This window comes from Myotis nattereri (assembly GCF_964212035.1).
Source record: "Myotis nattereri genome assembly, chromosome: 6".
Classification (NCBI taxonomy): domain Eukaryota; kingdom Metazoa; phylum Chordata; class Mammalia; order Chiroptera; family Vespertilionidae; genus Myotis; species Myotis nattereri.
Window position 1 is genome coordinate 18,652,647 of NC_138081.1, and position 20,649 is coordinate 18,673,295.

A 20,649-nucleotide genomic window follows, 5' to 3' on the forward strand; every position below is an offset into this window, starting at 1 on the left:
CTCATCTGGATGAAGACTAAAGATGAAAATGGCATGTGCGTCAAGCTGCTTCATTTGGGGACTGAACTAGGTGGCTGATGTGAGATCTGCTTTCAATAAGGCAACACAGCAGGAGTCCTTTCATGCTCCATCAGAGATGACAAGAGGAAGTGAGTTGACGCCACAGTTTGCCCAGAACACTGGTCATCGTGTTCTGGGCTGCCCCCTAGGAGAAATTATAAAGTGAAATGAAGGTTGGAGATGCCTTAATTTCTCCACCCTTCCCATCACCATTGTTCTCCCTCTGTGATTTTGTGTCCTCGGAACCCTCCCCACTATGGGCTCTATGTGCATCGGGCTACATGGAGAAGCAGTAGAGTGTGGTGGTGACATGCACATTCTAGGTCAGACACTCTGCATTCAACATGTGGTTCTAACACTCTTGAGCTGTGTGACTGTGGTTATTCACCTCTCTGTGCTTAATTTATTCACCTTTAAATAAAGAGAAAAAGCAAATTTACTCAACCCAGGGTTGCTATAAGGCATAAATGAGATTATATGCATGAAGAGCTGAGGACAGCATCAAACACATGGTAAGAACACTATAAATGGTACTGAACATAGTTAAATAGTTATCATCAGAGGGTCAAATGCATTTCATGTGCCATGTACCTATTCCAGAAGTTTCTGTACGTTTAGCCCTATTTCAACTTGAGATTTTGCTCTCTGTTAGAGGAATGTCCCACATAAGGGAAAAGGTGTGAGAGATTTTGAGAGGTTATGAGCAAATACCCTGGGGCACATGATATTCTCTCAGTCAGAAGTTGCCTGTCTCATTACCCAAGATCAGGTCAGCTTGTCCCTCTGCCCCAAGGGCGGCCCTCTCAGCAGTTGGTACTGTTTGCTTCTCCTGGGCTTCTTGGATCACACTTTGGCAGGCATGTGTGTCCCGAGGCCAGACTTACCAGCTGGCCTCAGCTGGGGGCTGGTGTGTCAGATAGCCCTGGGACAGCTGCGAAGTCAACATGGATTGCAAAAGAAAGCCCAGCCCAGCCGTAGTTTTCTATGGGTGGATTAGAAAAGGAATCAGACCATCCTACTTCCTCCTTTTGAAGTTGCATTGATGGAAAAAGTGTAGAAGTCCCATGAAACATGGAAGGCACCCATTTTGCTTCCTCAAACCATCTGGAAAGGGGGTCAGGTGATTTCTGCAGCTATTTTAAGCTGTGCCTTTGGTTCCATAAAAAAGACTCAGTCAGTGAGGGAGGAAAGAGACAGAAGGAGGAAGGTATCCTGGATGGTATATTTCAGAAATGAACACGTGGCTGGAGAGCCATCTTTTCACCAAAACTCTGTGTTTGGTGTGCTCACCCACCCCATACCTCCAGCCTCCCTTTCTGACTTCCTTTGCTCCTGCAAGGACCATAATGTAAAAGGGTTAGGAGGTCCGGAGCAAAAGAGATTCTCTCATTCCCTGTTTCCGTCATCTCACAGGCCTTGATTCCACCTTCACTGTGTTCACAGGCCCAAAATTACTTCTCTGCGCGTTTCCCATTGGGCATGTTGCCCACAGGCCTAAAGTTGTCTGCCTTTGAGGTCCTACCCAGGGGGACCCAGAGGAGGTGCCTTCTCTTAGTGACCACCAGGTGGCGATCAAGCCTTAGGAAAAGCCTGTGAATGTTGAGAATCAGGGCTGGAGGCCAGCTGTCACTCATTAGCCCAGCTGGTTAGGGCCGCTCTGACTAGGACAGCTGTAAGAGAGCTCCTCCGGGCGTGGGAAACGCTCCCAGTTCCAAAAGAGCAGTAAATGGATGTACAATTTTCCTCGGTTAATCAAAACCAAACACGTCTTTCCACCACTACCGGGGGTGGGGACTGTTTGGCAGGGTGGAGGACAGAGGATGGTACCAATCAAAACTGGTTACAAAAAAGGCCCCAGGTCATTCTGGGATTGTGTTGTTGACCGTAGGACATGGGCTGCAATTGCAGTCTTCCCATGACCTCCCCAATCAGTTCCTGTTGCTTTTCATGCTGAGAAAAAGCCTTTTTTTCTGGGCTCCTGGGTTTGTCTGTTTAGATTTGAATAGTCACCAGCATATTTCGTTTGGGACTTGGCTCTGGATTAAGGAATAAGAACCCTGGGGGTGTGAAAGGTCTCACATATCTCCTACCCACGGCCATTTGTGCAGAGGGAATACTCGTGACCTTTGAACTCTTCATCTCAAAGTTTATGGGTAAAAGGGACATGAAAGAGTCTAGAAAATCATTTTTAAAACACCCAAGAGGACTATATCTCTATTCTAGGAAGCCATGTCCAGCCCACACAGGAAAGTGGTATTTGGAGATAAATCCCAGGGCTCTGGCATACGGTGGGCTCCGGCATGGAGCCCATTTTTCCTTCTTTCTCTGTCTGCTCCATATTCACTAAGAGCAGAAGGCTTATGGGAATTGTTTCCTCTCTAGAATGTGCTTGAGGATAAACTTAGATAGGTGTCCATGCATGGCAGAGGAAAAATTGGGGTGGGGGGAACCCTAGCCTCTGAGATTGGGGGATGGGAAGTCTTGGGTGCTTCACGGCTGCACCACGCCTTCAGTACCACCAATGGGAGCAGAGAGAGAGGGTGACGAGATCACCAGCCCAGTCCAAGGGCCAATTCCAGTCTCCTGGCATCTGCAGGGATGAGGGATAATTTGATCAGAGTCTCCAGGGCAGAGTGGGATTTTAATGACGCTGCTGCTGGTGCCACTGGAGGAAAGGGGCACCTGGAAGTCTGCATGTGGACCCATTTGGTGCTGGAGAGGCATTACTCAGAGCAGACATCCCCTGGGAACCCACTAATCACAATTGTGAGGCTTTCCTGCTTCCCCACACGTTCATCCTCTGGGGCCATCTGGTCTCCAGGCTTGAGTTTGAAGGGCACTGATATAGTTACAGGCTCCCTCCCTGACCCCACTTCCTACCCCCATCAGAGGAGTGCTGAAGGCACTTGGGGTGGGGACAGGCCTGGGTCTCAGACTATACTGTTGGGCAACAGGGATCTGATATGTGCCCTCTGGGCGGGGTAGGTAGAAGCTGAGTCATGACCGGTGACTCAGCATTCTGAGGCAAGGAAGAGGGAAGCATGAAAGGTCAGTGTGAAGGCAACTCTTTGGGAAATGTTATTAAAACTCTGCCAATTTACATATGTGCTTCGGGGCCTTGTAAGAAAAGTCAGCTCATCACATACAGAATTAGCTTGAAGGAAATCTTCAAAGTCAGCAATTTCTCCAGCACTCCCTCACTCCCTCATTCCTCATGAGTGCCTGATCCAGTGTCCTTTGGATCCAGTGCCCTTCTGAAGACCCCTAGGCACTGGCCTTAAACTGCCCTGGAACCTCATTACAGACAAGGGGGCTTAATGTCCCTTCCCCATGGCTCCCCTGGGGTCAGCCTCTGTCTGCTTTCACAGAGATGTGGAAATAATCTGTTATTTGCACAACACTTGATAGTTTACAAAACATGTTTGTATAAACTCTGCTTTGTGAGCCTGACAAGAGCCTTGAGGGGTGATGAGAATGTTCTTTATTTTTCAGATGAGCAAACCAAGGGCCATAGGAGTTTATAGAAGGGTCCCATGACTGAGTAAGGGCATCCGCCTGGTACAGGAACCCTGCTCTTTGTGCCCCGCCACATGAATGACACAGCCAGCTCGTCCTCCAGGACAGAAGGCCGGTGGGGATCCCCAGGAAGTTCCTCCTTCCTGGGGAAGATGTGAAGCTGTGATTTTATGGGGCCAAGGCCCTGAGCCTGCCCGAGGGGCATTTCTGTCAGTGTGGCTCTCAGGTGGGCTCAGAGGGGCCGGGGTTCTATACACAGAGCCTGTGCATAGCCCAGCCTGGGTGACATGGTGCAGGACTTGTTCTCACTGTATTTTCTCACCCTGCTGGCAGGGTAGAGGAGGCAGCGGTTGTGAGTAGCAGGAAGCCTGGTTTGTACTCTAATGCTGGTTGTCCAGTGCAGTAGCTTCTGGATCGTGTGGCTGCTAAGCAATGGAAACAAGGCTGTGACAGCTGAGGTGTGCAGTAGTGTAAAGCACACTCTGGGTTTAGTACCAAACAGCAGGTAAATTCTCTCGTGAATCAGTGTCAGTGTATTAATTGCATCTTGGAATAATGATTTGGATATATTGGGTTAAATAAAATGCATTATTGAAATTGATTTTACCTACTTTTAAAAATGTGACTCACATTAGAGTCACTCTCCTAGAAAGTGTTTGTAGGAAGCATGCTTTTCTCCCTGTCTAGACTAGTAAAGTATATACGCCATAAAGGGAGGGGGGGAAAGTCTTCCAAATACAAAAATGCACATCTTCCTTCTAAATGATGTAACATCATCTTACAAAGAAAAGAAAAAAAACCTGTTCAAATGAGCAGGGAACTCCAGACAAGCTGCCCCGACCCATGCAAATATTATGATGGCAGAAGTTTAACCCCATGAGAGATCCATGGCCAGTTGTGGTCAGGCAATGCAGGCTGCAGGTGGCAACATTTCATGGGCAGGTCTGAAGGGTGAGAAGTGCCCAGTTGAGAGGGGCATTTTGACTTTATGTCTAAGGACTGGGAAGTCAGATGTATAAAAGCTCAGAGCCTGGCTGGCACCAGTGTGGATAGGTCTCTAATCTGCTGGCCTAACTGTCCAGGGCACATTAGCTCCTGGGCTCGCTCTACCTGGCCCACCAGCACACAGCATGCTGGGGAAGGCTGTTAGCTCCTGAGTGGGTGTGCCTCTTCTCATCTGGTTAAATCGAGCTTTTCCAAGCCATCTCTTTAGGAAAGGTGACATCCTTCACATTTGCATATTCAGCAGACATAATATTTGCAGCGTGAGAGCTTCCTTACTGATCCTGCAAGAGAGACCCTTCTAGGTGTGATGACCTTCGTGGGTAAATAAATGTTTGCAGTTCACATATCCACAGCCAACACCTCAGACAGATTCTGCAGAGCAGCGTGGGTCCTCCCTTTGTTGGTTTGTTTAAACAACCTGATGAAATATCCTGCGTAACCTTCTCCCCTTGACTGTGGGCAGGACCTGTGTATATGATATCACTCCTCCAGGTAGATTACATTACAAGGCAAAGATGAAGGGATTTTGCAGATGTAATTAAGGTCCCTAATCACCTGACTAGAATTAATCACAAGGGAGATTATCCTAGATGATCCTGACCTAATCAGGTGAGTCCTTTAAAGAGGAATCTAGAGATCAGAGAGATTTAATCAGAAATTCTCCTACTGGCTTTAAAGAAGCAAACTGTCTTACTGTGGAGAGGGGTCCCTGGCAGGAGACAGTAGGACACCTGTAGGAGCTGAGGGTGTGCTGAGGGAATGGAATTCTGCCCGAAAGCAGTGAGCTTGGAGGAGGACTCCCAGGTAAGACCCTGAGCAGAAGACCCAGTTAAGCCATGCCCAGGCTTCTGACCCACAGACACCGTGCAATAACAAATGAATTTGTTGTACGCCTGTAAGTTTGTGGCAATACGCTACACAGCAATAGAAAACGAATAGGGGCGATCTGGGGAAATATCTATGGCCAACAACTCCCAGGGTTCTGTTTCAGCTGTCCATGAGGGTTCCAGCCAGACCACACACAAAAGTTACAACAAACATTTGTTTGTTTGTTTCCCACAGAGTTAGGTCCTAAAAAGCTTTGCTTCAAGGACCCCTGTTTAGCAAACTCTCTGTGAGCTTCTGGGCTCCACATGCTGAGCGGGGGTGTGGATGGTGCCAGGAAAGGCATCAGTGCTGTCTGTCAACGGAGTTTAGTGGTTGAGCTTCTGGCACCGCCTCCTCCTCTCTCTCCCATGCCTGGGAAATGTAAGGGATCATTCACTGATCAGATAATGGAGTTAAACTGTGGTTGACATGGGGGACGATGCCTGAAACAGCAGCAGTAACAGATGGCAAAAGAGCAGACAACTTAGATATTTTACCAGCTCTTGTAAAATATTTTATCGGTATAAGCATGAAAGGAAAACATCACTGTGTGCTGGCACACTAAGACAGGATTTTAAATCCTAGATTCTAATTTTAGAAACCTATAGCACCTCATTTCACAGCTAACATCTTTGAAATGATGAGACAATATTTTCATTGACTTTCAAAAAAATACCTAAGAGAGAACTATCCACCGTAAGCCCCTCCTCTATTCTGCACACTCAGGGAATCCGGTCCCTGTTGTCCTGAGTCACTGACTGCCCCTTCAGGATGCAGAAGCCATGTGACATTACCATCACATGCCACAAATGAAACGCATTCCACCCACATGGCATTTCCACGACCACCCCAGTTTCCTGTTCTCAAATGGTTGTGACTTCCTGTTCTACTCCCTTCAGAATAACTCCGCCCCTGCATCTGCACGTACTGGTTGCGCTAATCTTTCTCTTCTCTTTATAACTTTTTCTTTAACCTTCCAACACAAGCCCCTCTGAAGTTCTTTACACAAACAACAAAAGGTTGTGATTTCCCACTGTGTTCATTTCTGGCCCGAGCAACCTACTCCTGAACAATCCATGAATGCTTCATTCCCTTCTTTGTCCACACAAACAATAAGAAACAGGGGGAAGGACGGTGAACATGTGACTCATTCAAGAGTTGACGTGATGGGGATGGGTGGAGGTGAAGGGAGGTATGGGTGATACCTGGTGATGGATGGAGACTTGACTCGGGGTGGTGAACACACAATAAATACAGTGTACAGATGATGTGTTGTGGAATTGTGCACCTGAGACCTGAATAATTTTGTTAACCAATGTCACCAATTGCTCACTTTCATACAATTACAGATTACAGATTCGTGGGTGCCCTCCTTTACAGCTTTGAATTCTACTGCTCTTGGATACTCTTGGCCAAGAGCAGGGCTTGAACTATGTATCTTGCAGGTGGGAGAGAAAACCAAAAATTATTTCTCCAACTTTTTGTTTACATAGCTTTTCTGAAATTTGCATCCAGTGCTGTGGCTCATGAGGTGGGAAGCACATGCACGCCTCGGGTGGTGTGTGTGTGTGTGTGTGTGTGTGCGCGCGCAGACGCACGCAAGTATGTAGTAAGGGAACGTGCCTCAGTTAACGAATGTGGGCAGATGGCCAGATGCACATTCTGCGGAACGTTGCCAAAGGTTCCTGCCATTACAGAGGTTCCTTTCACCACGTCAAACTCAGTGATTCCCAAAGGAGCCCTACAGAAGGGGCTGGAACTCAGTGCTTCTGGTCCCATTGTGTTTTTGAACATGGGAACTACAGCCTTCTCCCCAGCTCTCTGCTTTCCTTGGCTGGTCGTGTCAAGACGGCCTTGCTAACACTGTGCTGTAACCCTGCCTCTGTTCTCCCTGGTAAAACCCCAGGCACCCGATCAGCCAAAGCCAATCTCTCCCTAATGTCTAATTCTACTTCAGCGGGTCCTCCACCTTCTCAGTGCTGAGCTCTGCCCACAGTTGATTACGCCCTGGAGAACGCTGTAGCCTAAGGATCATTTCCCTTAGGGGCTTTAAATAATGGACTGTTCAGTTGGAATAATGAAGTGACAACTTTCAGCAAACTTGGGAGTCATGTCTAGGCCATTCGTGAATATGTAGAAATTAAGAGTTCATTTACTTTTAACATTGTTAATATTTCAATCTGTTCCACCTGCCCCCCGCCCAGCACTCCCCATGAAGAAAAGAAAGCCAGAGTAAACTTTAGAATTAAAAGAAAGAGATTTTTAATGAGTTAAAATTTTAAAAGAAAATTCTTTCGAACTTTGATAAACTAAGGGTTGTTGCATTCAGCCCCTTTTGTCCTATCTTCCTGGTGGGCAGGTCCTTGGTCTGAATGAGGAGCGCCTGGCCCCCATTTCCCAGGCAGTCCCACATTTTATTGTCTCGTGATGACTTTGGTTGGAATATATGGTTGCTGTAGCTGCAGCACATGGCTCACTTTAATACGGCTGCAAATTTAATAAATATTTGTATTTGTATGAAAGGCACGGACACACACAAATCACAAATAATCAAATTCTTGGGAAAACCTCCACCATCTGTTCATCAAGGGGACGTGTCAGTGAGAGCTTGGACTAGGCAGCGGTAGAACTTTCCGGAAGATTTCCAAGTGGTTGGAATGAACACAAGTTACACTGTACAGAACTCTACATGTATATTGGTCTGGAGACTTAAAGACTGAGAGCGTTAATACATAGAGAGCTACACAACACACCAAAGCCCACTAGATCCACAGTAACAATAACAGTAATATACAGTGCTGTAGATTATTAAAATCTAGTCTATAATGCACAGAGAAGTACCTGGAAGCTGTTACATATAATATATGACAGTTGGGATCTGTTTCAGTGCAATATATCACATTTGGCAATTAATGGATAAAAAAAATACGCATTTTTTTTTCTTTCAAAATGTGGAACAAACCAAAACATTTCTGATAAGCTATAAAAAAAACTATAAACTATAAAAATATAATCAGCAGTTGGACTTGCTTGGATCAGATAAAGGATGCTTATCACACTTCCTTTGCATATTCATTCCACTTAGCTCAAACCTTAAATGCAAAAAAACTAGATATGTAGGATCATGTCTCATTCCATGCAATTTCTGGTCAATATTATTATCCACTTGAAAGAATCCTGATGATGTAATTTACTCTCTATTTCCCCCCCACTTCTTTTTCCCCCTTCTCTTTGCTAAGAAAATACCAGGGAGGTATTAAACTTTTCCCATGGCTTTCTTTTAGTTTCCATTTTTGAGCCACCTCTTAATTCTCAGTGTTGTATTGTCTAGCAATTGTGTTGGCTCATGAACATGGAAATCTTAAAATGTGGTTCTTAATGTTGTTTCTCTCTATTTTTCCCCTTCCTTCCTTCCTTCCTTCCTTCCTTCCTTCCTTCCTTCCTTCCTTCCTTCCTTCTTTTCCTTCCTTTCTTGAATCCACTAAAGTATTTCCTAGGTACTAGCATTATTACATCTTATTTTAATGAAAGCTTATCTTTGTGGCCAACATGTGAAGAGTGAAAATGTCTCTTTGAAATTCTATTTTACAATATAGACAGATAGTTGGGCTTTGGGAAAGTTGAGTTTCACTTAAATACTATACACATTTGGTATCACACAAAGGGTGGGGGTGGGGCAGCAAAATAAATGGAACAATTACTTTTTGTCCCTCTTTACACAAGAAAGGCTCTTCCCTACTGAAAAGGTCTCTTCGGCATCAGCTCCCAGAAGCCTGTGGAGAAAATGTGTTTCCCAGGGCTTTGAAAAGATCTCTTTCTCAGAGCACAGCCACTGTTCCCAAGAGTCACATGGGTTGGATTCTCTTGTTCTTAGTTGAGCAACGAATAAGCACTGGATGTGTTTTCCAAGGATGAGCTGGTTGTTTCCGGGGTGGAAACATTGTAGGTTCCTGAAACACAGAACAGCAGCTTAGCCCAAAAGACCAGCCTGGGCGATCACGGAAGGGGTGGGGGGGCTTCTTCTAAAGGCCCGAAGGGGAGCTCTAGTCCAAGAGCCAGGTAAGCCCGCCGTGCCAGAATCAAACCCATGCCCGCCCTCCTCAAGTGCCCGAGAACAGACAAATCTGTCATTCTCAAGCGTGCGAGGCAGCCGACAAGACAAGCACTAACTACTTCCCATCACACCAGCAGCCAGATTTCTACAAAGGACAGAGAGTCTCCACATGGGCAGCCCTCCACATGCCACCACATGCATGGGACATCCATAGGAGGGAACCCCCTGGTCCCCTTGGATTGGGGTGACTTGGGGAAGCTCTTGGGAAGGGTCTGTAAGCTGAGTTGAAGGTGATGGGGGGAAGGGAGAGATGGAAAGAAAAGAGAAAACTACAGGGGAAGAAAAGGCAAGACCAGGAAAGAGGAGAAGTCAGGGGATGCTAACAGAAGTGCTGAGAGCGAGTGCAGCAGGGAGGGGAACCAGAGCCACCACACAGGCTGTGTCAGCAGGAAGCCTGGACGAAGCACAGGGAGAGTAGGGGACATGTGTCGAGCAAGGGAAGGGACACAGTGGCCACCCTACCATCAGATTGGTGAACTGCCACTGCTAACAAGGTTTCCATCACTGCTTGGGGGCCCCTGTGGGGCTGCTGGCAACATAAACCAAAGTCACAGTGATTATGGACCCCTCAATGAGGTCATCAGAGCTGCATTTATGACCCGAGAGGCTACCAAGTGCAATGACAGGGAATCCCAGGCCCTGGGACCTTGGAAACAGCTCCAACTCCAACTTTTGTCTGTGTGATTCAGAAATAACGGACAGCTTTTCTTGGCCTTCCATGTTATGTGGGATCATTTCATAGACTTTTCACCAGTTTCCCTTTAATGCAAAGGGCAAACACATTCCAGCAACAGTGATGGTCAAGTGCAACAGTGCTAACACACCCTGAGGGTCCCTTCTCAGCAGGTCCAATCCGTGACCTTCAAAATCAAAAGCCAGCGCCCTCCAGTTCCGTGTAATGCCTCAAACTAAAACCCGAAACACCAAGTCCTCTGGAGTTCTAACCACGAAAAGCCTTGCTCTGGATCATCGACACGACTCTAGATTCTATATGTGTGAGACCTGGTTGGCTTCAAGAAGCTGAGAGGAACTGCGCTGCTTATTTTCACGGAGACCGTAGCGGCGTGGCACAGAGTTTCAAACAGCTGAGACTCATTGCCCAAAGCCGTTAATATTATTTATTGTGTGCCTCCACGGTGGACACTTACCTGTGCATGTTTCGGATAGCATAGCTGACTTGGGGATCCCTCTTACATGTATGAGTGATTTCATAAATGGCAATGTGTAAAACATGCACTTTCCAAAAAAAAAAAGGAACCCGGAGCATGGGCTTCTATAACATGCTTTTCTGAACGTATTCTTTGCTGCACCACAGCCCGGAAACATTTCACAGGAATAGAAGGGTGGTCAGTGTTTGACAAGGCAGGCAGTTTCCATCCCCATTGTTAGGGTTCATACCCGTTTGACAGACAGCTGTCTGCAGGCTTTTCTAGGTTCTCCAAATCTTATTCCTCAGAAGTTATTAGTTGTTCCACTGAAGGAAGTTACCTTCTGTACCAGCCTCCTGGTGGTTTGGGGAAAATCTAAGCAAGTTCCTGTATTTAACCTCTGCCCCCAATGAGGGCATTGTAAATGTCATGAAGTCAGGACTGGGAAAGCAGGGGTTTGAATCTCCCCATCAGGGCAATTTGTTTGGGTCAACCCAGGGAGCACCTAGGGGTCACTACCTACCTGTTTTACCAAACAAATTGTTAAATCTTCTTGATATTGGAGAACTCATAGAAAATACAGGTGTCGACGAACCTAGGGATGTTGACTAGAAACGAGAAAAAAAAGACAATTACATGCAAATGTGTCAGACCGAGGCCCTGCTTTCTCTAGTCGGATTCATTCATTTGCTGCCCTCTAGTGGTCATTGTCTGAATAGCTCTCATCCCACTTCAAGGTGAGAGCAGGGATAAGCATGAATTTCTCCTTAAAACCAGTCAAGTGGGAGCCCCGTGAGACCTGGAATATCATCACCGGTATTAGAAAAATAACTTTGAGATGTTTTTTTATTGTCATAGAGTTTAGTATCTTCTGACATATGTAAACAGGGAAATATATTTGAGTGCAATTGTTATTTTCCAAAACAAATTATAGAAAATTCTATTCATCATTATTCCTCAAATTGTGTTTACTACAGCCCTGAGTTTCATCAGACGCTCCTTGTTTATTTCTCATTGAAATTTGATTTCAACCTCCAGTTGACATTATCTGTGCTATTTATCCCCTGTTTAAAGATGTGGGGACAGCATCTTAATGATAGTTCCATAGCATGTGTAATAGGTTGAATCAGGCGAGAAGCAAAAACATTGGAATCATCTATGCCAAAACTAGTTGTGGAGAGAGAAGGGTTTTCAAAAGTCGCTACAAAGGAAAGAGTTACCTTTGAGTGCTGTGAAGACCATCTTGACAGAGAAAACTTTTTCAGCAAAGCTTCCTGTACCTGCATTGTTTAACAACAATAACAAAAAGCCATCATAAATTCTACTTGCCATGAGCACCTCAGACTTTTCCAGGAGCATGAAATTGTCATGTTCTTACCTTCTGGTCCCAGAGGCACCCAAAGAGCAGAATGAATAGTCCCTGAAAAAAAGAATTGGGAAGAAATGCATTTCACTTATATTCTATTGTTCAACAAAATAGGAAGTATTGCTAACCTGGCATTGAATTTGTACTACCTCTTCCCACACCTGTGTTTATGGAGTGAGCCTAGTACATGATGTTAAGAGAGATGCAGTAGGTCCACACCAAGGGACTTTAAATGTTTTATGTTATCAGGGTATTTTCTATTTCCTTATTTTCCCCCAATTGTGAAGTGGAGGTCCTGCTGGTTATGCTATTAGACATACCTCTTATGCCTACAGCAGCCCTCACATAGTCTGATGAGGGCCTGAGCCATGGGGTGGAATAATCATTTACTTCTAGTCAAGGCATATTATAAATGTCATCAGACATGAGCTCTATAATTTGGAGACTTGGGCCCAGTAGCAGAAATTAGAATTTGCATCCGGGGGTGTTGTCTCAACTTCACCTCCAGACCTCCTACCTCCTCACCAGCTCATGGGGGCCTGTGTTTCCTACCCACCCACTCGTGAGATCAGAATTAAGCATTTCCTTCCTTGTGCTCCAAAGGCTTGTTGTCTGTACCTTGGCTGAAGCTTTTCTAACCTATCGGCTTGTGTTATAATGAGTTATGCACTGCAAGAGAACAAAGAGGGCGTCTTTTCCATTTTAGCTTAATAGAACAAATAGAACAAAATGTCCACCTTACGTAAGACATTCATTCTTTTGTCCTTCAGCAAGTGCTTCCAGAGAACATTCTATGTGGTGCATAGCATTCATTTCATTTGTCAAATGGTTATTTTCAGCACATAGTTTGGGCCAAGGTCATTTTTAGGTACTAGGTATATAATGATAGATAAGACCAATGCTGTCCCTGACATCTCAAAGAGCGATCTCATTTAATGCTTGTGGCAATTAACTGGAGCAATTACTTGGTTATATAGAGGATTTTTTCTTTTAGGAGATAATAGATGGCATCAAGATAATGTTGGGTAAATAGCATAATCCAGTGTAGGGAAGGGACTCTCCTCCTACTTGTACTACCAGGGCATTTAGAAGAGAGTCACATGTGCAACTAAATTATAATGCAGGTGATAAGATGTATGAGGTTCCATGGGAACAGAGGAATGTGTCCTTTCTACCTTGTTGAGTTCTTGTGATTACTGCTCTTTAGGGCTAGGTCCTCCTCTGAACTAAAATCCTTCCCCATTCCCACTCCTGTTTGTGTTTCTATCATTAATTTGTCCCACCTGCCTAGATACTTCCTGCAAGGCTGGCACTTCAGAACTTACCTGGAAGGCATTGAGGAGGGTAAACACAATATGGAACACAGCACTGCTTCCCTGGAACACAGTGGCGAGGCCAAAACCCCAGGTGAGCCCCAAGAGTGGCGTGAGGACCCCAATGCTCTTGGTGATCTGAAACAGGCTGTTCTTCTCCTGCTTGTTGGGCTTGTCTCCAATGGAAGGTCTCAGGATCTTGGTGATGACCACAACCGTGATGGTCATGTTCACTACCACGATGATCAGCGCTGGGATGACGAAGGCCAACAGAGCCTTGGTATCCTCCCAGTTGAGCCAACAGGCATTCTTCCGTGTGTAGACTTCCCTAGGCTGAGTGGCACCCACTGTGATGACTGAGATGATAAGAGGGCAGCCATAGCCGAGAGAAAATGCAATAGCCTTCTGAATGGATTTGCTTGAATCATGCAGGATGAAAACCAGGCGGTAGAAGAGCATGAGGCCCAGAGTCAGCATCCAGAAAAAGACGCTGAGGTAGAAGAAGTGGATGAAGAAGGTGGCAGCCACACAAGCTGTCTCATTGAGTACGTAGTGATGGTCCCGGATGGTGGAGGCCACAATGAACCAGACGTCAGCAACCAGAAGGGAGGCTGCAATGTTCACTATGCAGATGTGACGCATATAGGAAGTCCGATTCTTGGTCACTGACTTCCACACCACAGCTTCCACAACTAGACAGGCTGCTAAGCTCAGGATGGAAAAGCACAGCCCAATGTAGGAAATGATATCCAGCAGTATTTTCAGGAGAGAGTCAGGGTCCGGGGAGTCAGGAGACATGAGGATGGAGAATGATGTTAGGTGGTCGCAGCTGCACAAGACACTGTCCCCATCGACTTTCGTATAGCACCCACTGCTATCCCACCCTCCTGTATAGTTGGCAAGGCTGAAGTTCCAGAAGACACATTGTGGTTTCCCACCTAAGGACTTGTTGTTCTTAAAAGTCATTGAAATCCTGAACGGAGCAGTTATTTTGTGGCTGACAGTGGTTGTCATCACTAAGCTGTTGGCAAAATTCTTCCCCTGAGTATCCTGGGCGAGGATGGTTTTGAGAGTTGGGAAAGCCACGGTGACAATAGATGTGTCTGGCTGCAGGTTCTCCACATGGCACTCGTCAATAGCCACATCGCCCCAGAGGTCGGAGTCTGAGAAAACAAACCTCTGTTTGTAGGGTTTTGGAGAGCCAGATTTTATTACCATGCCCCTCATCTGCACGTTAGTGTGGGAGATGGGCAAAATGGCGCTATCTTCTGACCGTAGTGCTCGGGAAAATCTTTCCACCGAATCTAGTAGCTGTGAGCTGTGGTTGGTCTGTTGCTGTTGTAACACCTTCCACGTACTCAGGATGGGCTTGTCGAGGATGACATTGACCGTAGAGAGAACGTTCTGTAATTGACATGACATGGGATCAAATCAAATCAATTCTTTCCATTATACAAGAGAAAAAATACCATCTCTTTGGAAGCTGAGTGAGTACAGGTAAGAGGAAAAGGAGGCATCATCGGCTGTGGGGACCTGGGACCCACCTTCTTATGGCAGGGAGTTAGCAGAGGATGGGTTGGTCTCCAAGACAGTGAGACTTAGTTAAAGATTCAGCAAAAGTGATAGTGAGAACCACCCACTAAGGCCAATTCAGTAGGTTGGCAGAGAGCTTCATTAATTGTTTTATTTCATCTTTAACCTCAAGCTTGTAAAGGCTTTTTGGTGGCTGGCATTTCACCCACAAAGTAGTCACAAAAGACCCTCTCATATGCTGAGCATCAAATGAGCAATGCTGTTGTTGTCAAAAGCATCTTTCTTTTTTTGCTAAACATTTTGATTCTCTCTCTCTCATAAACTTGGGCTTGTCATTTTCTATGTGTACCTTCTCTCAATATAATCTCTCTACCCTTTTTAAACTTTTGTTCTCTGAAACTATGAGCCCTATAGTTAGTCGACTAGTGGCCCCCAAAATGACATGTTCCATACACAGACCCTGTGAATGTGACGTTATCTGGAGAAAGGGTCTTCAAAGATGTAATTTAGGTAAGGATCTTGAGAGGAAACCATCCTGGATTACCTAGGTGAGCCCTAAATCCAATGACAATTATCCATATAAGAGATAGAAAAGGAGAAGATAAATGAAGGAAAGAAGGTCTTGTGAAGAGCAAGTCAGAGATTAGAAGGAGGCAGCCACAGGCCAACAAGAGCCTAGCACTACTAGAATCTGGAAGAGGTAAGGAAAGACTCTCCTCCCCTGGAGCCTTCAGAGGGAACATGCCCTGCAGACACCTTGAGTTTGGACTTCTATCCTTGAAAACCCTGGAAGAAAAAAATTCTGTCATTGTAAGCCACCCAGTTTGTGGCAATTTGGAATAGCAGCCCTAGGAAATCCCTGGTTGGGTTTGGCCAGTGGGAAGCACTGGCAGGGGACGAGATGGTGGGAGAAGAAAAAGTTGAAATAGATTTTTCTACGACCCACAATACCCCACTCCCCCATCCACACCATCTAAGCACATCTTGGCAATAGCTATGTCCCTCTGAGACTATAGCTCTTGCTGAGTGAGCCCTCATCCAGGGATTCAGCTCTCACTCAGCTGTTTCCTCTTTCTCCTTTAGTCCCAGGGATAGTAATGGCTCCTAAATGTCGTTGGTCTTTGAATACCTCACCCCCCGCCCCCTTTTTAAATCCTGGCTTTATGTCTTGAAACAACCTTTCATTCAAGTCTCTTCATCAGAATTCTTGCGGGTGAAATCTCTTTCCTCCCAGAACCCTGACTGCTTCAAAGTTCATGTTTAGTGCTAGACCTTTGAGCATCCTATTCTGAAAGCCGTTAATTCCTACTTTTCCTAGAAAGAAGATAACAATTCATTCTACTTTAATGAAGATATTAAGCAGAGATTCACTAAAGAAATCTTCTTAACATCCCAAAATGAAAATAGGGAACCCCCTGATATCCTAAAAGCCATAGGTGGCAGAGCATGTTATGCGACTCTTATAACTAGGACACTGCTCCGGAAATGACAGAGAAGAAGCTATAATGGGGAGGTGTTATCTCTCTTGACCACAAGTCCTGAGGGGTGAAAAGACAAGACCCCCAAACTCCTGCAAGGCTTAAACAAACTCACCGTCATCATTTCTGAATTCACTTGGATCGGAACTGTTGAGAGCAAATCAAGGATGTTGACAATGGCTCCCAGGTTCCCCGGAGAACTGACTTCATGTGCCACCTTGTCTGTGCTGACAGAAAGGTCCTTCAGGTATGTAGGCAGCTTCTTGTCCTGAGAGGGGCTCTTGCTCAAAGCCTAGCAACACAAAAGCCAACACAAACCAACAAAACACTTGTCAATCAGTTCGGTCATTAGATCATGCTGATCCGTCCATGACAAAATCTCTCCTATCCTTAGTTTCCTGTTTTATCCATACCCCAGAGTATATCTCATAAAATAACTTATTTTTCTTTTAAACTGTGTGTGCCCTTCAGAATGGAATATTATGTAAGACCTCACACATGGGAGAATGGAAAAACATATGTCAACCTGATGACTGATTGAGAAAATAAAAGGAGGTGTGATTGTTAGAGAATTAGATTAACGTTGAATGAAACTGATACTTAGATGGTCCGTATGGAAGCACATTGGCTACTCTTTCCTTTTTATAATCATTTCCTCTGTTGGGTGACTGTCCCAATTTTCCTGGAACAGTTCTGGTATATAACTTCTGTCACCATGTAATTATTAACAGACCCTCTTTTATTTTCTAAAAGTGTCCTGGTCTCTATGATAAATGATATTGTCACCCTATCTGTAATCATCACACTTGTGTTTTCTATCTAACTCATACTTAAAATTAAAGAATTAACTCAGGTTAGATCTTCTCTATGAAGAACTTTGATGAGTGTTCCAACACGAAAATTTATTCCTTTGAATGCATAAGTATCCATCTTACTTAGTATACTTCATATTTGTGATATTTTTATGAAAGTCATCTTATATTCTAATTTCAATGTCTCCAATTAAATATAAGCTCCTTAACAATGTGAAAATACATTATATTTCTTTTTATTCTTCTCATATCCCATAATATCTAACATAGTACAGTCATCTAACTTGGCACACAGTAGGTTTTCAACAGTATATGTTGAATGGATAAATTAATGGAATGTGATAGACCAGCATGCCTCTTTTATATTGACAATGTATCTAAGCATCTAGAATTGGTACCATGGCCCAATGTTGAGTCCAAATTATACTTTCTATCTTCCTCAATTAGGATAATTTATATCTCCAATGCTTTGTCCATCATAGTCCAACTCAGATGCCAAGTTTTTCACGCAGCACTTCCCGATTATCCTAACCAAAATTAATGTATCTTTAATGTCATATTATCTATCAAACCAGATTTGGCCTCTTTACCCTGATAGCATCTATAATAATGTTTTGTACATAGTAGGTATTTTTAATGAATTTGGTATAAGACAAGAGGAGAACCAGATAAAACATAAGTTAATATCACCTCTTTTCCTCAATTCTCCCTCCAAGGTTGAGAGAATTTGGAACCAGCTGTCCGAAGATGTCACCATCTGCTATAACCCCACTAGTTGCCTCATCAGTACTTATTTATTGTAACTCATGGAATTTTAAGAGTCTCTAACTTTCAATGACGTAAGTATGAGGTGGCATTTATCTATTTTGATGGAAAGAAAGGGATTTTCCCTTCCTACATGACAGTAACCTCTATTCTAGGTAAGAGAGGGAAGCTAGTCCCTTCTTCTGTAACTACTGGTTACCTCTAAGGATTGAGGAAATCTCAGACCTGTAAAAGTATAAAGCCCAACCTTTTTTTTTGCAATTGTCAATCTTATTTGTTTATGTTGCTCTTCTTTCTTAAAAGATTAGAACTATTTGCTTAATATAAAAATTATTCAAAGGACAGCGGGTAGTGAGGATAATACTACCTACCCCTTGCAGGCAACACATAGAAGGAACTGAGAAGACAAGGTAAAGGTATATGGCTGTTTTTAAAGCAAAACACATATTTTGTTACCTCCATATTTGTATTTAAACCAATTTTTAAGCATTTCTCTGTTTGTCCTTTTTTTGGAAAGAAACAAATAAAAGTAGTTTTGAGAGCAACACAAACCAGCCCAAAGCCCGTTTTCCTTAGTGCTGAGACATGATAAGCCAGACAGATGAGCCCACGAAGACCTCAGAGTCAAAGGTCTGAGGATCACCTTGGCCAGCTGGAGCAGACTGTTTATCGGGGCAGAGATGCAGTCGCTTTTCTTCACCTCCCATTGGGAGCCCACACATTTGTAGGTCACGACCCCGCCAACAGGACTCGCAGGGCTGCTGGACAGGTTCGAGAACCGGCAGAGCTTCGGGATCACTTTCCCAGGCTCCCCCACACCTATGATGGGATCTCGACATGTGATGTTCTCTCCTGCATTGAAAATGTGGAGATAAAAGGGACAACTGAGAGGAGGAGAAAAGGAAGTGGGAATGGGGTCTGGCGCAGGTAGGATTTTGATGTTTGAATTCATTTTCCCCTTTCCGTTCGGTGACTTTTTTGGAGGTAGCCAGTCTTTCTTTTGTCCCTGGCTTTCCAAAGCCTCTTAGAGCTTTCCATACACGCCTGACTTTCGTCTGCACTTGCTTTTCCTAACAGGATTTATTTCCCACCTCCAGGCCCCGGGAAACTTCTCTCTGCTGCCTGGACTCTCTCAGCCATGGAAAATAATGAGAGCTTAATATGGGCTCAGCCAAATGAGAGATATTCAGGTTTCCAGGAGCCTTAGGGATATAATGCCTTCACCCAAGGGATTCTGAACTCTGGCATCTTAGAATCACCTGGAGAGCTCGGAAAATACCAACATCCAGGCTCACTACAGCCCAAGTAAATCAGAATCCCTCCAGCTGGAATTCAGGCACGTGTCTGCCCTGTGCAGTGGGTAGCCTCCCGGACTCAGCTGAAATATGACTTCATCTGCACGACTTTCTTGATCACTTCCTCCCCACCGATCTATCAGCAGGCAGCCTCTCTGGCCACCCACAAAGTCTCTAGCTTAGCACTTATATTCTTGACCACATCTATCTCTCCCCGAGCATGGAGCTAGGAAACGTGGCTTATTTCTTTTCAAACCCCCCATGCTTAGCCTAAGGCATGCCATAGGAAGGTGCTCAACGTCTACTATAGAATGGATGAATGAGGGAGTGAATAAATAGGTAAATTCCTGCCCATGAGTACAATGCTTTAAAATAATTGAAAATGCTCTCACCAGGCACCAGATTCAGCTTCATAGACCGACTCCGGACTGAATTATTAGCGGCATTAGTGAAGTGGCAGAACACGTTGACATGTTTTGGACACCAGGAAACTATTGATTTTGCCATGAAATTGAATGTGTAGCACGCTTGCTTTCCATGAACTTCTTTAGCTAAGGCAGAATGATTGAAAGAATTAAGTCACAACATGAGTCTCCGAAGCACACATTTTGTTAAAATGATCCTCTATGGATACACTCGTGCAAGATTTCCCCAGGAATGTGCTATAATGATTTTTAATGTGGTTTTTTTAAATGCCTCCAGCCTACAAGTAAGCAAGCCCACACTTGCATGCATGCTAGCAAAACCTCACCATTCTGTGCCCACACAGTTTGGGACACTCAGAATGCCTTTCAGAATGTCCTATGTAAATCCCATCAGGTCCTGAGCCTTTATCCTGTCTTGCCTTCACCATGTTGGTTGAGAGTCGCCTTTTTATGGACCTGTCTCCTCCACTAGACCATGAGGTCTTGAAGAGAAGGTACCTGATCTTATTTTTCTTTCCACCTCCCAGGATCTAGTGCAGTGTTTGGCACATTGAGAGAGCACTAGATGAATGCATGTGGAACACAGAATGTTGAAATGTCTCAATGTTTCAGTGTCCAGATTGATTCTAGATTGATACCATGCAATCTTCTCTAAACTTTCCAGACTCACTTAGTCCCTACTTTTCTGAACTTCCATTGTTCATTTGATCTGTATTGTACATTTGAATAGTTATTGTTATATGCATTGTCTTTTATGACAGGAGCTCGTCTACATATTAGTATATGTGACCTAACTGCTTTTTCTCCTTTTCATGGCCTACTTTGATGTTTTGCATTGAGCAGGTCTTCAAGAATAATTCTTGAAAGAATAACTGTAAATTGCTCATGATGGTGTCTGTGTTTTGACATTTGGGTGTGTGAGTTCATATTTGGTTGACCTTCATTTGTAGGA

At 44.6% G+C, this 20,649-nt stretch overlaps 1 protein-coding gene across 1 annotated transcript in view; it reads right to left on the reverse strand.

The window, feature by feature from the left end:
• Positions 1–7,689: 7,689 nt before the first annotated feature.
• ADGRF5 (adhesion G protein-coupled receptor F5) overlaps positions 7,690–20,649 on the reverse strand; it is a 73,520-nt gene continuing 60,560 nt past the window's right edge. The window contains exons 15-22 of the mRNA XM_081094709.1: positions 19,665–19,823; positions 18,621–18,829; positions 16,516–16,692; positions 13,402–14,793; positions 12,089–12,130; positions 11,931–11,990; positions 11,234–11,318; positions 7,690–9,398 (exon numbers count right to left, since the gene is read on the reverse strand). Coding sequence (XP_080950835.1) covers positions 9,319–9,398; positions 11,234–11,318; positions 11,931–11,990; positions 12,089–12,130; positions 13,402–14,793; positions 16,516–16,692; positions 18,621–18,829; positions 19,665–19,823 — 2,204 coding nt within the window. The 3' untranslated portion in view covers positions 7,690–9,318. The remainder of the gene's footprint in view (positions 9,399–11,233; positions 11,319–11,930; positions 11,991–12,088; positions 12,131–13,401; positions 14,794–16,515; positions 16,693–18,620; positions 18,830–19,664; positions 19,824–20,649) is intronic.